At 36.7% G+C, this 15,199-nt stretch overlaps 1 protein-coding gene across 1 annotated transcript in view; it reads left to right on the forward strand.

Moving 5' to 3' along the window:
• Smp_143430 (mannosidase alpha class 2a, putative) overlaps positions 1-14,084 on the forward strand; it is a gene marked incomplete at both ends in the record, with an annotated part of 53,402 nt that extends 39,318 nt beyond the window's left edge. The window contains 6 exons of the mRNA XM_018794954.1: positions 4,495-4,600; positions 6,598-6,743; positions 7,947-8,267; positions 10,219-10,414; positions 12,109-12,239; positions 13,911-14,084. Of these exons, the coding sequence (XP_018647011.1) occupies positions 4,495-4,600; positions 6,598-6,743; positions 7,947-8,267; positions 10,219-10,414; positions 12,109-12,239; positions 13,911-14,084 (1,074 nt within the window). The remainder of the gene's footprint in view (positions 1-4,494; positions 4,601-6,597; positions 6,744-7,946; positions 8,268-10,218; positions 10,415-12,108; positions 12,240-13,910) is intronic.
• Positions 14,085-15,199: the final 1,115 nt, after the last annotated feature.

The raw sequence follows: 15,199 nt of genomic DNA on the forward strand, positions 1-15,199 counted from the left end.
GTGCAACTCATGTATTTCTTGCTGGGAAATTCGAAAGATTTGATGATTATTTACGATTTTCCATACTAGGAATGCTTGACCTATAATGGTTTAGACAGTAAGTCTTGTTCCGGTTTCAGTGAACATCAACTTGACAGAAAGGCGTGTGAAGAAAGATGTAAAATAGCCTAGGGACTATAGAAACAGTTTTCCAAGTAGTTAGATTCATTTTCAATAATAAAAATGACTTCACAATTTATCTGATCATTCTGCTTTATATAACAAGTATTCATAGAATAGTGTCGATAAACACGCCAAGGTAATTCTTATATTGTAATAAGTGGTTTGAAGATAAAGGATTCATAACACAAAGTTAATATTAACTTACTTTATCAATGTAAAATTCTAATGGACAAAGGTCTCGTATTGCTGCTGCGACATAACTAGAGGTTTCTGTTTGCCCACGTACATAGATTTTTACAAACGGATTTCCGGGAGGAATGTGGTGAGATAAGCCTGGACATTTGGTGGGAAGTGCTACTGATTTACGAGTTTCAATGGAGGATGAATTGATTGGTTCAAAAGAACTTGAACTGCATGGACCAGGTAGAAGAAGAGGTGGTGGAGGAGTTAATAAGACAGATAGATCACATACATCACTTATTTTTGGTAAAGTTATATCTTGAACAGAAGTACTGTTTTCAGAAAAATGGGTATCAGGAAATGGACTTGCGTTCATTTGATAGGTTTTCATTTCCAAGGGTGAATTGGGGTTTGCGATAGGACATCAGGGGAACATAACACAACTGAGGCATTTGATTCAGAAATATCATGAGGAATTTGGATAGATTCAGAGCAAGGATTATGAGAACATACTTCATTTAATAAACTATTTAAGACATCGATCTTCTCAATCCAGTCTAATCCCAATAGATCTAAATCATACCGATTTGTCAGATAACAAATATCAGTGAATTTATGTTCCTTGAATTGTACGTTGCAGGTGACTTCTCCTGTTAGCTTCACTATATCGCCTGAAGCATTTCGGACAACATGTTCTGTTGGTCGGATGCGTGGGCACCCTAGCTTACACCACGTGTTCTTGGAGATCAATGTAGTGTCGGAAGCAGTGTCCAACTGAAGACGTATAGGTTTTTCATTCACTAATAAGTTCACATACTTCCGTTTACTTTGAAATCCAACTTTAAAAGTTGCAAACGTGCTTTTGACTTGACTCCGTGGCTGTGGCTTCGCATTTACGCCACGATGTTTAAACTGACGTTTATCTGAGGAGCAGTGACCTTCTTTATGACCAATGCGATGACATTGGCGGCATTTATGGTTCTTGAACGGGCATAACTTCACAAAATGCCATGATCTGCAAAACCAACATGGTGATGGTGGTGTACCAGAAGCTTGCTGAGTGTTCGCCGTCTTTTGTTTTGAAGATTTGAAAGATCTGAATGCATTTATTGAAGCGAAATCGGAAGTCTTTGCCTTTTGCTGTACCATCGCGGTATCATGTTTAAGATTTAACAACCGTTGACACTCGGTTGTGACCATTTGCAGAGTCATGTTAGGCTCCTGCTCAATACGCGATAGAATTCTGGTACGGATATCCATATCTTCCGGATTCTTCAGTCCACAGATAAAAAATCAAACATTTAAATTGGTCTGCTGTAATTTCATTTATTTTAAAACGTTCGCATTCTCTATTTACTTGTCCAGCATATGTGAGATAATCTTCAGATAGAGATTTTGATATTTGAAAACACTGATAACGAATGCTGAATAATGAGGACTGTTCACCAAAAATTTTAGATAAGGTTTGAACTGTCTCATTAAAAGATAAATCTCGCGGATTTTGTGGCAAGATGAAATTCACACATTTGTTATATTCAAGTGTTCCGAGTCTTCTCAGGAGTAGGCGAACTTTGGCTGCATCATCAAGATTTGAGCATTCAACACGGAATGTGTCTTCAAATCGACGAAACCAGGAATCGAAAATCATACCAGATTCGGGATCATAATTGAATTCACAAATAGAATTTGCGATGCTGTCATATTTATCTGACTGAGAAGTTGAATGGAATGAGAGCTTCTGCATCAATGCATATAAAAGCTTCATTTGATTTGTATCATTCTGCGCTTGCTGAATTTGTAGAATAGTTTTAAGGTCGTCCAAAGATACAGACATTTTGTTTCGGATCAATCAATATTTTAAAAAAATCTCCGTTGCCACTTTTGTTATGTCCTTGAATCTGTCTACCCACTTTAGTGCCGAGTATAACTTGTCTAATATAGATTAAGACCTTGACGCGATAGGATGACTGGCCTAACTTTGACGCTAGTATCCCGGAGTTCGAAGTGGGGTTGGAGATGCGAATACTATTCTTTCCTTTATTGAATGGGAAGCACGCGAGTGAGAGAAGACAAGGACAACTGGAACAGTAATTCACTTTTTTTCAATTCCGATTTAGCACTTGAATTTCGAATTTCGAATAGTGTGAAAAGACACATGAATAAATAAATGAATATTCCGACCACATTCGTGCAATATTTTGGAAAATACAATTATGCCCAAAACTGGGGAATTATAGTAGAAAATAGAGTATAAAAGGTTGCGTCTAAAGTTCAATAGCTTTGGAACAGATAATGCTACGGCAGTGAATCATACATCAAACGTAAGCTAATGATCTATAGAATAGACTAGGGGCAAAAGTAAATGTTACGGTTTTACAAGCTTTGAATCAAATGAAATAACGTGCCCAAAAATAGCTTCCGTAGTTTGTTAAGGGTTCTTGTTTCGCGGTTCACATCAGTTACAAATTCCTAGTAGCTGGACATTTTATTTGTGTAAAGGTGGTGTAACTCTTAATCAGAAAGATATTGTTACATTTAGTCATATTTTTCTCCTTTAACTTTTGATATGAAGTAATCGCTGAGTCATGCTGATGGTTAAAACATCTAAATTTTGGTGTGTAAGATGTAGTTCTTAATCCTCTTCTGTTTGACTTAGCTAACTACGGTGTCATCAGCCTTTTCACATTATCAAATGTGTAATTTAAAGCTAACTACATAAATCTGTAATTAGTAAATGAGTTAATTTGTAGATTATGTTCACTGAAGATTGATGTCAATCGGGTCATCTCATGAATGTAAGGAGCATACAAAATTGATTTTATCTTAGTATTAAACTTTCTGATTACATAATACGACCCAGCCAGTTAATTTTCAATCGATATAAGTTTGTCATTATCCCAATAATGAGTTTAAATTTCATGATAATCAGCTCAATTAACCAAGAAATAAAAATTATTTCCTACAGTCCTTTCTCTCACTGATGTAAATCAATAGCCTTTATTGGATTCGGACTATTAACTGTACATTGATATGATCGATAAGACCTAGAAAATACTGTTTTCTTCCATTATATAGGTAAATAATTGCGCGATGAACCATAGTGAATGATATCTTAATTTGTGTAATGAACACTGTCACCGAAGGTTAACAGTAACTGGAAACCATATATATATACAAGATATTAAGAGTGAAGAAAATCATTTATATTTGAGATAATCTTAGTGCTAAAAATTCAAATATTCCTAATATTTTATACAGCAATTCGCTAGGAGTTTCTTCTGAGAAATAATCTATGTCAAAATTATCCAAGACAATTAGAGTCTATACTACGCACATGGCCATGCGTGATATAGCCTCTGACAGGGAAGTCCTACTCACTGCCTTCTCGTGGCGGGGGTGTTGTTTACGAAATTGAGAGGACGAAAAGCGAATGTCCGGCGCTTTAACCGGGTTGGTGGACACGGAAAGTCCACCTAGGGAAGTTGGAAAACCCTGATTCCAAACCAATGGTGCACATGGGCTCCAGTATTCTGAAGGAACAAATGGCGTATGAACCAATTGCTGGTCACCGGCTACCATGGGAATGCATCTCCTCACGATGCTCGACTGTCTTGTGGACTAGACCTTTAGGTCGAAGGCTCCGGGTGTGGCTCCCTAAGAAAACCACCTGCTTCAGTTTGGGCACCTGTGCAGTATCACAGCCCTCACACAAATCTCATTTGATGTGTGGCGCATATATATCTGGTGCCCTCTTTGTACCAATATTTATGTGTTTAAATAAAAAAATAAGAGTCTAAAACACGTTTCTATATTGAAAGCTTGGCTACATACACTGAAAATTCGATTTTGTGTTTACGGTAAGAAAGAGAGTTGTTGCAAGTGAGATATGAACAAAACCCTATATATATATATTACTGCGACTTAAATGTCCACTAAACACATACAGCCTCTCGACATTTCACAAACTTCATCTTAATCCCTTTGGTGATTAACGTAACCAAATAGCTACAGTAGCTTGTAGCATAAACGATGTTTATTTTTTTGTTTTTTTTATTTGAACACAATAATATTGGTACAAAGGGGCACCGAATACATATGCACCACAATTATTTATGAATTATATTGTATATTTATCCTTATTTGTGTTGTTAGCCTTCACCAAATCCAAAATCGTATCGCTACACTAAAGGTAATTTGGTGGATGAAGTGGTAGTTTACACGCAGTATGTTACACATACAGTTCGTTTGTACAAATCATGTAAGTGATTTGTTTAACTGACCTCTGATCTTATTTATTTATTTCAAAACATAAATATTGATACAAAGGAGTACCAAATACATGTGCGCCACACAATAACAATGAGAATGTGAAGAGATAAGGAATGTAAGATGCGTATAAGAAAAAAGAGGCACAACAACGAACAGAAATTAATGTATTATAATAAAATACTAATAACTGGAGAAGTAGTTGAGTTAGCAAAGATAAAACCAGAAAGAATCCTTCCAGTTAACGAAGTTACGTCCATTTTTTATGAAGACAGTAAAATAAAGTTACAACAGGATCGCCACTGGCTTCTACTCTGACCCGTATCTGATAACGTCTCTAGCCACTGTGTTGCACCATCTCCAGAACCCCAACTAGGAAGTCGTGAAGGATCAACAGAAGCCAGTTCTGTACAGCTTTCTTTCATACCACGACACTATGTCATACACTGACCACCTATCCGCTTTTTCCAACCATTCCTAGCGTCGTCAGCAAATAATGCACGACGTGGAATTCTCTGGGACGACATTTGTAGAACATGTACAAGTCACTGAAGTTGATGCTTCAAGATAGTGACACCGATTGAATTATCGTCGTTGTACACAAAGACACGATGCCGAACCTCTGCATTACTAGCAATCCTTCGGAGACAACGATGATCAAACACAAAGAGTCGTCTAACATCCTCAACTCGGAGAGACCAGGTTTTACAAGCATGGAGCAATACTGCTATCACCGACGCGTTGTAGATCCGACCTTTTACAGCCAGACTAACATTACGAAGGCGCCAAAGATGGCCCAGATTGGCATAAACCGCTCTGGCTTTCACTATACGTGAATCTATCTCATCACTCTCGCTATCAGCAGCACTTATGCAGCTACCCAGAAACATGAACTTCTCTACTACTTCTATCTGCTCACTATCCAGGGTGAGTGCAGGATCAAGGTCCTGCAAGTCTTATAAAAGTGCTTTGCACCTTCGAAGTGCAAAGCATATACCATACCTACGGACACTGATTGCCAACTGATTAAGTACGGATTGCATGGCTTAGGTATTATCGCACAGTAAGACAATATCACCCGCATACTCAAGGTCGAGAAGTTGTTCTCCAGGCAACAGATCCACACCGCCATTACTTACATCCATCAGAGCCGTTTTCAGAATGTCATCGATGGCAAAGTTGAAGAGGAACGGTGAGGTCGGGCAACTCTGCCTAACCCTACTGCTTGAATGGAACAATGGGAAAAGGTGGTTGTATGCCCTTACTCTTCCTGATAGAATATCTGTTTAGTTGGCTTACAACTCTAAATAGTTACTTAATCTTAAGAACTTAGCAATAATAACTCTGACAGCAAGTAACGCTTTGTATGTGGGATGTTCTGATCTGCTACGTTTGGAGAGATTACGATATCACCTTAAACCGGCGAACTGAATGAGTCATCAGCACTACGACAGGACAAGCTAAACTATTCCACTGCTCTCCAGCCCGCCCAACTAAATGGAAAAGACCAGATTCGGTCGAGAGAAATGTATATTCCACAAGCAGATATAAGCACGAACGAACAAAGACGCATATCATGTGTATATATACAGTACAAGAATTTCACTGGGAAACGTCACAAAATAGTGTACTAAAAGAGGAAACAAACAAATGACACCTAAAGTCCTTCCAAATGGTAGGTACAAACTGAGTGTAAGAGTAGGCGCTTTGGCGCGAAAACAAAGAATCCAAAGTCCCAAATTAAAATTACATAAATGAGGTGTTCGCTAAGTAATTTCTGGGAGTCTAGCCTTCTCAACATGGTCACATAAAGATAGATCCATTGATGTATTTGAGTTAGTCATAGAGTGTTATACCCTACTATTCAAACTGCGTTCTGCCCCCTCCCCACCGGCTTTTTACAATGAATTTAATTATTATTGTTTGCTTTCTGTTGTTCTTTTCGGAACATACATCAACTACTAATTGGAAACAATGATAATATCTCAGCTGGTCTACAATCACAGTTCATTGAGATTGAAAACGTTGTCAATATAAAAGTCGGTCGTCCTACTGATATCGACTTATTTATGACAATACAAACTAATCTTTCGAATAAAGATCGAGTATTCTATACCGATTCTAACTGCTTCCAGGTAATAATAATAATGGTATTTATTATAATTTAGTGAATTGATACCTGCTATATTTTTAGTGGCTTTTAAAATAAATCTTCAGAATTCTTTTCAGTCATATAGTTTACGTCACAAATCAATCTTAGTTAGACAATGATTGGAAGCAAAAAAACACTAAGGAGTTGTTTCTTTCCACTATGGAACTCTTCAGCAGTACGCATCCAAGACTCCATTGAATATTGAACCTAGAATCTTCAGATCTCGTGGTGAGCTCCTATCCTGAAGACGGCTGAGTCAGTATCTATTTGCACACTTGTCTAACTTCGAACAATTCGTAGTACTTCACACAACTATCTTTCATTGCCTGTGATAAGTAACTGTTACATACTCGACATGGTTCAACTTCACTGTTCATAACTTCTTTTAGAAAATTCGGAAATCACTCTACAAATTCCTATGACAACGATAAATTCTAGGATTCAAATCACCATAATGTGCCTGATGTTAACGTATAACTGCTACAAAGTCTCTTCACATGATGCTTAATTCTCAAACGAACAGGAGTCAGTAGGGTACATTACAACATACTCAATAGTATTCGGTCACACTAGCAACTAGACAAACATGACATCGGTCACTACTCAGTGGTCTATCAGTGTAATCCCAATTTATCTTTACGTCATATTGTAATAACCACAAAAATATTGAGTTGAAAGAATAGTAGGATCTATCAATCTAAGATGTTGAATCACTAATACTTTGAGCTGTACTGACAAATTCAAACTTGGTTTGCTATTCGTCGAATGATCATAATATCGGTGGCTGTCAGTGCCATTGGAATAAATTTACGCGGTTGAAAGAAGTCAGAAAACTCCTGACTAATATCATCTAGTACGTATCAGGTTTTGTAAATTATAAATCCTTTATACATTCAACATTAAAACAAATCACCAGTATGATAAGCAAAGATGGATGCTAACCACTATCCATCTTTGCTTATCATGCTTGTGAATCAAGGCTATATCGAGGCAATACGCACAGTATGCACATATGCCAATTAGAGACTGACCAGTTGCAGTCCTAACACATCGATGGGAAGATTCAAACAAACAATACTAAGTGAATTTAAATCACCAGTATGTTTCATATACACCAAAAATATATTTTGTTCAATGAATATCTGACAATTCTATTCAATTGCTTTTTGAAATACCTTGTTTTTAGTTTACGCAAAGACAGTATCATGATAAAATTCCTTTGCAAGGGAATGTTTATCCAATAGCATGTGGCGCCTATATAGAACAAGAAATGAATGAAAGTGATGATAGGAGCCATGTGAAACAATATCAACGATTAAATCTATTCACTTCACATCCTACTGGTGTAGTTAGTCCTAAAGTTGGTCAAATCAATGTATGGATTGATCGTCGATCTTCACGAGATGACTCACGTGGTGTTCAATCTAATTTACATGGAGAATGGATTGTAAAATCACAATTACATTTATTTACTGAAATAATTTCAATTGATAAAACTCAGAAAATGGTGGGTTTGTTATTTTTATTATTGCTATTGTTATTATTGAGATCATGAACCGATCATTATCAGACTACCATTGAAAACTTGGAAGAAATGGACTGCTGTTTCGTCTTAGCATAGGAATCTTCAGCAGTGCTCATTCACGATTTCGCACTCGGGATTCGAATTCAGGACGTCCATTGCTTCCAGATTTTCAGCGGCAGTCTAATACCGATCGGTTCATAATCATTTTGAAGACAATTCTACTAACCTTAATGTGTGTTATGACTATAAAATAAGAAGGCCGTATGCCAATTTGTTATGATCTTATGTCCGGCTTTTTATCACGTGAATTATCCACCAATCAGAATACGACTTTTCTAATATTAACACTGTGACAAATCAATGACGTTCGACCAGTATGAGTAGTCTAGTGTCCTTATTGGCCCCTTGTCCGCCTAGCCCTTCCAATTGAGTTCAGAACACCAATTACAGCTTCTGCTATGCGAATTCTTTATATCAAGCATACTTTATTTATATACCAGACAGAAAGACTACATCACAACAAAATATAAAATAATATTTGTACAAGATCAAGCCAAATGTGTCTGTGAACGTGGAAGACAATTATCAATGAACTGAATATAATTTGGGAACAGTAAATCGTACAGTAATAATTCATAGGTCAAAATGAAGCTTATAATAAGATGAATGTAGATACACATAATCTAGTTACTGAACAGTTACTGAACAATAGGAACATATATAGAATAATAGTCCATTAATAGATCCTGGGAGTTACCCGTACTTATGTTTTCACCAGGATATAACTATGTGTATATAATATGTTGAATTATAATGACACCATTGTTTCAACGATCTAATTAAATTATATAGCATTTATTCTATTTTCAAAGAGCAGTTCACTATGAATTCATAGTTTTCGTCATGCACACTGACAATATCTAGGAGAGGAAGTTTTAAAAATCGAGGAACATTGAATATAATTAATACTAAATATATTTTTGTTATATTCCAATAAGTAGAAAAATTGTATTTCTGACGTTTCGCGGCCACTTCTTCAGAGTAAATAAATAACCGAGATAAGGTTAACACAAGTTCAAATAGTGTAATTTAAATAGTGCGTCAGAAATATGATTTTTCTACACATTGGGATATAACAAAAAATCTATTTATTATTAACTTCTTAGCTTTATTTATTTATTTAAACACATAAATATTGGTACAAAGGGGCATCAGATACATATGCTCCGTACAAATCTCATTTGATTTGTGCGAGGGCTGTGATACTGCCCAGGTGCCCAAACCGAAGCAGGTGGTTCTCTTAGGAGGACACACCCGGAGCTTTTGATCTAAAGGTCTGATTCACAAGGCAGTGAAGCATCGTAAGGAGATGCAGTCTCATAGTAGACGGTGACCAACGACTGAATTATACGTCATTTTTTCTTTCAGGATACTGGAGTCCATATGCACCATTGGTTTGGAATCAGGGTTTTCCAACTCCCCTAGGTGAGTTCGCCGTATCCACCAACCCGGTTAAAGCTCCGGACATTTGCTTTTCGTCCTCTCAATTTCGTTAACAACAGTAATGCCACGAGAAGGCAGTGATTAGGGCTTCCCTGTCAGAGGCTATATACGCGTGGTCATTAAAGAGCATTTGGAGAGGGAGAGCGGAATGTTCCCACTCTTGGCCGTACCAGAGCATTTGGGGGCACTAATGCTCAATTTATTTGAAACTATCAAGTTCAACTTTGATATTGATACTTATTAAACATCATTGTTTTAGTTTAGCTCAAAGCTACAGTTAATAGTTAAAAATGACATAATCTATGTAGTAGAGAGAAGTTTTTTATTTTCGGTTTTCATTGTTTATAACATATCCCTTTCTATCAACATTAAATTATTCTATTTTTCCTTTTATTTTTTTTTAATGCTTCTCAATATATAACGAAAACAGACTATACCAAGTTTAACTATATTCTCTCAACATATATTAAATGATCTATTAAGACCAATACATAAATTCTATGTGAATCAATCACAGTTAAATAGTTTATTTGTAACAGAATATAATTTAATACCAAAATTTGGTTTACCATGTGATTATGAATTAGTTACTATGAAAACATTTCACAATATGAAGATACCAATAAGTAAGTTATTGAAAAATGCTTTTTCTTTTTATTATCAGAAGGGGTTTTTTTTATGGAGATTTAGTATTTTCATAGTTGAAAGCATGAGTCAATTGATGCTAGACCACCAGGGAAAAGCTGGAGGCACTGGAAGGCCGTCTCGTCCTATTATGGGATTCCTCAGCAGTGCGCATCCACAATCTCGCTTCGCGAGATTCGAACCCAGGACCTACGAGTCTCGTGCCAGAGCACTTAACCGATAGACCACTGAGCTGGTGTTTATGTCTGACTCCAACCAATCCACGAAGTTGAGCAACTGTTCACCAATTGTCTTCAGTGAGTTCTTATTTCACAACAGACGTGGTTTGAACTCCACTGGTTACTGTTTCTCCGGGAATTATCTCTTGAAGTCAGTCACTATTATTGGTTTGTGTATGTGTGTGTGGGGGAATGATGTATATTGTGTATACGTAGATAATGAACTGTACTTTTCTTAATAATTATTTGTTGATGTTGGAGGCGGCCAAATCAAAACGTGGCATCTGAGCTTGAAGTCACTAACTTCTAGTCTAAGCCATGTTGGTAAATGCAGACTACTTGGTTGTGGTCTGCATGACTATCGTAACCAATAGTTGGAGAATCTAGGTGACATGGCTCAGAATCGATCACAATGACGTAGGTGTATACACCCTTTATCTTCCCTTAAACCTTGAGATTAAAATTGCTTCATGTCTGTCTTCCTTCCTATACTATATCCTCATATACAACCTATCTTTTATATATAACCACCAAATTAACTATATCTATGAATTCGGTGTTCATCTTGTTGTGCTGATGAGGTATGGCAACTTAGACCGTGCATATGTGTGCCTGATCCTACGTTGTAGCTGACTGACTAAATTCTTCCGATGTACCTACCTAACGTACGTTGTCTGATCAAATTTATTGATTGAAAACGAAAATGTAGCTATTGCAACTAAGCAACTCAGCAGCACCCATCCATAATCCCACCGCTGCTCGGTCTCGTGTATGAACGTCTAGCCTCTAGACCATTGAACTGGTATATAATCTTGTACAAGACTAACGTTAATCACTTCTCTATTATGTATTTAAACGCATAAACATGGGCACAAAGGGACATCAAAATATGTATGTGCTACACAATAAATCATTAAATTTGTGTGTAGTCTGTTAGTGCCCGAGTGCACGGATCGAAGCAAGTGGTTTTCTTAGGGGGGACCACTCCCCGACCCTTTGGTTCGGAGGTCTAATTCATGGGACAGTAGAGCAACGTTAGGAGATGCGGTCTCATGGTCCAGGGTCCAAGTATAAGTTCATACGCGATTTATCCCTTCAGCATCCTGGGGTTCACATGGACTATTGGTTTGGAATCAAAGTTCTTCCACTCCTGTATGAAAATTTTGCGAGCGCACCAACACGGTTTAAGTTTTCCGTCTTCTTAATCTTGGAAACAGCACCCCTGATGCTAGAAGGGGGTGAGTGGAACTTGCCTGATAGTGGCTATATATATATATATATGGCCATATGAGAGCGTTTGGAGATGAAGAGCAGACTCTTCTCACCCTTGACCGTACCAAGCCATCCAGGGTGTTATTGCACGACTATTTTTGGTTGCCTGCGGTGAATAACTGTTTTTTCATTTCAAATGAATTGTAATTTTATCTATTTCTATTCTGTTCTATCTTTTTTATTAGGGTTTCATGCTGCACCGAATACTCAAGTTGGTGTGATTTTCCGACGTCATGCACCAGTGTGTTATGCTAGAAATTTACCAAAAATTGATTTTTACTCAGAATGTTTCAATAATCATGTTGGACAAAATGAAGTGAGTTAATTGAAGTTAACATATTTCATGATAGCATCAAATGATTTTTCTCATTGTTTAGTATCCTAGTCTATCTCTTTGTTCTTCGTTCATCACATTGAAAGTCTCCACTAATTATTCAGTTTATTGATATTCACATTAAATATGTAAACCGCAAAATAGCTCATTTATCTTTGAGTTGTTTAGAGAATCTAAAAGAGTATTTATTTGGATGGACTATAAAAAATACTTATTTTTCTGAACTAAACTGTTAGATGGGATGTCACTGAAAATCAGTGAACATCGAGCTGATGTCTTGTCCTTGGTTGAAATCCCTTAGTTAGTACGCACCTGCAACAATCCCAAGAAGACCGTCATGTTTGTCAGTGAGTTTGTTGTACTCAAACCATAGAATCAGATTTAATACCTAGGAACTACAATCATCACATTTAAATCCAGAATTGGAATTTTACTAATTAACTTCCAAACTTATGTTTCCAGTTTATTTTCTTGAATACTGACGCTAATTTATCATAGTGAATGTTCACTCTCACTGACATACCAGAGGAAATCGTCCATTGAGGTTGTTGGTTGATAAACATGTGTTTCAATCACTTCACTTGATAAAGAATTCACTACCTCATCAATCGATTTCCCATATTTACGTAGTATTCTGTGTCTAGCCTCAGAATTGCTAACACAATGAACCCAGAATCCACAAGCAGTGGCACAAGCCAACCGTCAAACGTAGAACATCAGTCTTCTCGTCTTTGTTGCGTATTGGCTGTTTAAGGTCGTCTATATGTATTGTTCGGTGTTAGGACATAACTTTCTCCCCTTCATTTCAATCTCTTTGATCGAGAGTAAATAACAGTCCTATTTTTTTCCGAGGTAGTCTCACCAACAGATGCACTCTCAATATCACTTTCTTTGATAAATCTGAATAGTTGTCTACCTATTGACGCTCTCTTTTTCATCTCTTTTGTTCTCGCTACCCACCATTGCTCCCAAACATTCCATGGGCTTTTTATCAGTCAGAATGTGGTCAATATAGCTTTTTCAGCAGAGGCTTCTTGAAAAACCGACCTCTAATAACTGGTTCTGTCAACATTAAGTAGGACTGTGTGCTGTAAACATTCATCTTGTTTACTGTCTACACACTTATTTAGCTACTAAAATGTTTATTCAAAATTTCACATTTAGACTAGTAAGATCAATCTGTGTTATAAACCATACAATGTCAACAATCTCTACAATATCCCCTATCCTAAAATTATTTATTTTTATTGATAAGTCTTTTGACTGAACGCTTGAATCGGTTTCCTAAACTCACTTAATAACCCCAAGCTAAATCTACACGACAACTTGAATACGAAAGAACAGAACGCTTTACCCTAAGGTTAGTTTATTTACAGAAAATTGACGATATCTGTATCATTTCAGATGGACTTAGGTTTCTGGAAGGTTCTGAAACTCTTCTAAATGTAGTAGCAGTTTAAGTAACCATCCAGTTATACAAGTGACATGTGACTCTTCACTTTCTAGATGTCTCTGAGAGGTTTCTATTGAATGTTGATTGGATAAAATGTTTCCTAGTTTTAAACCTAGGCTTCGTTCTTTGATTAGCTAATAATTCACCCAAGATTGTCAGTATATTATACTTTTACACAACTCATCTTTTTCTTATTACAGCTTAATATACATGAATTATTTGGCTCAATTCAATTAAAACATGCAATACAAACTAATTTAACTATGATTCCATCATCTATCTCTTCTATGATGGGTAATAGTAAATATCAATCAATGAAGATGAATCGTATTCATGTGAATTCAATGGAAATTGAAGCTTACTATCTTGTTTAATTATAATTATTCTTATTGTTATCATCATTTTTAAAATTTCTTTTTTATACTTCACAGCTCTGTTGCTTTTTGAAATGTCCCATGGCAACAACTTTACTTCAGCTATCTCTCCTCTCTTGTGAATGTAAATACATGCGTTTACATAGGATATAGTCATAATGATGTTGGTCAAATTGTATAAATCACTCATATGTGTTTGACTTTTGTAATATGCTGACGGAATTTTGTCTTTTCCTATATGCATATATGCATTGTTATTACATCAGTCTTTTGTCTAATACTCATCCTTAATTTATTATTTATTTATTTGAACACATCAATATTGGTACAAAGGGGCACCGAATACATATGCGCCGCACAAATCTTATTTGATTTGTGTGAGGGCTGTGATACTGCCCAGATGCCCAAACTGAAGCAGGTGTCATCCTTAATATGTATGTGATGTATGATATTTAGGAGTACTTTTAAATTGTAATAATAACTTATATGTTTTTTTGTCTTTTCTTACTCGATACAATACGTATTACTGAACTGTTGACCACTTTGTAATAATATTTATCGTTTATAATTGTTTTATTCACAAAAGAAGTTTTCGGTTATTGTGTTAATCATTTCAAGTGAATGTGAAAAGAAATTTGTAAACTATATGGGTTTTAATATCAGAAGGGGTTTTGTGGATATAATAGTTATTTCAATAGTTGAGATCATCAGTCAATTGAAGCTAGACCACCATGTCCCGACCGTTGCTGCTACCTTGACGTGGTGGTCGGGCTTGCCTGTCGTGATGAACCAATCGAGCTATACTGGCTGGAACAATCGTTCCTCAAGGTCCTACCATGCCAGACAGGTCGGTTGAAGAGCGGTAAGACTAAAAGCAGCAAACCCAAGGTCCGAAGGCGAAGTCCTACTGCTGACTGTACAGAGGTGTGACGGCAGTAAGTTGTTTCCTTCAAACAACCAGCATGATAGCGATGCTGCCTTCCCACAAGGAGGGGTGGGGTTAGAAAAGGTCGACCCTAAAAATGCACACCTCACCTTATCCCATGGATTTCCGTCTCCGGCGGTAAGGTCCTTTGAAGAACGGAGCTAACACAAAAAGGTCGTGTGTGACCGAC

This window comes from Schistosoma mansoni (assembly GCF_000237925.1).
Source record: "Schistosoma mansoni, WGS project CABG00000000 data, supercontig 0182, strain Puerto Rico, whole genome shotgun sequence".
In the NCBI taxonomy this organism is placed as follows: Eukaryota; Metazoa; Platyhelminthes; class Trematoda; order Strigeidida; family Schistosomatidae; genus Schistosoma; species Schistosoma mansoni.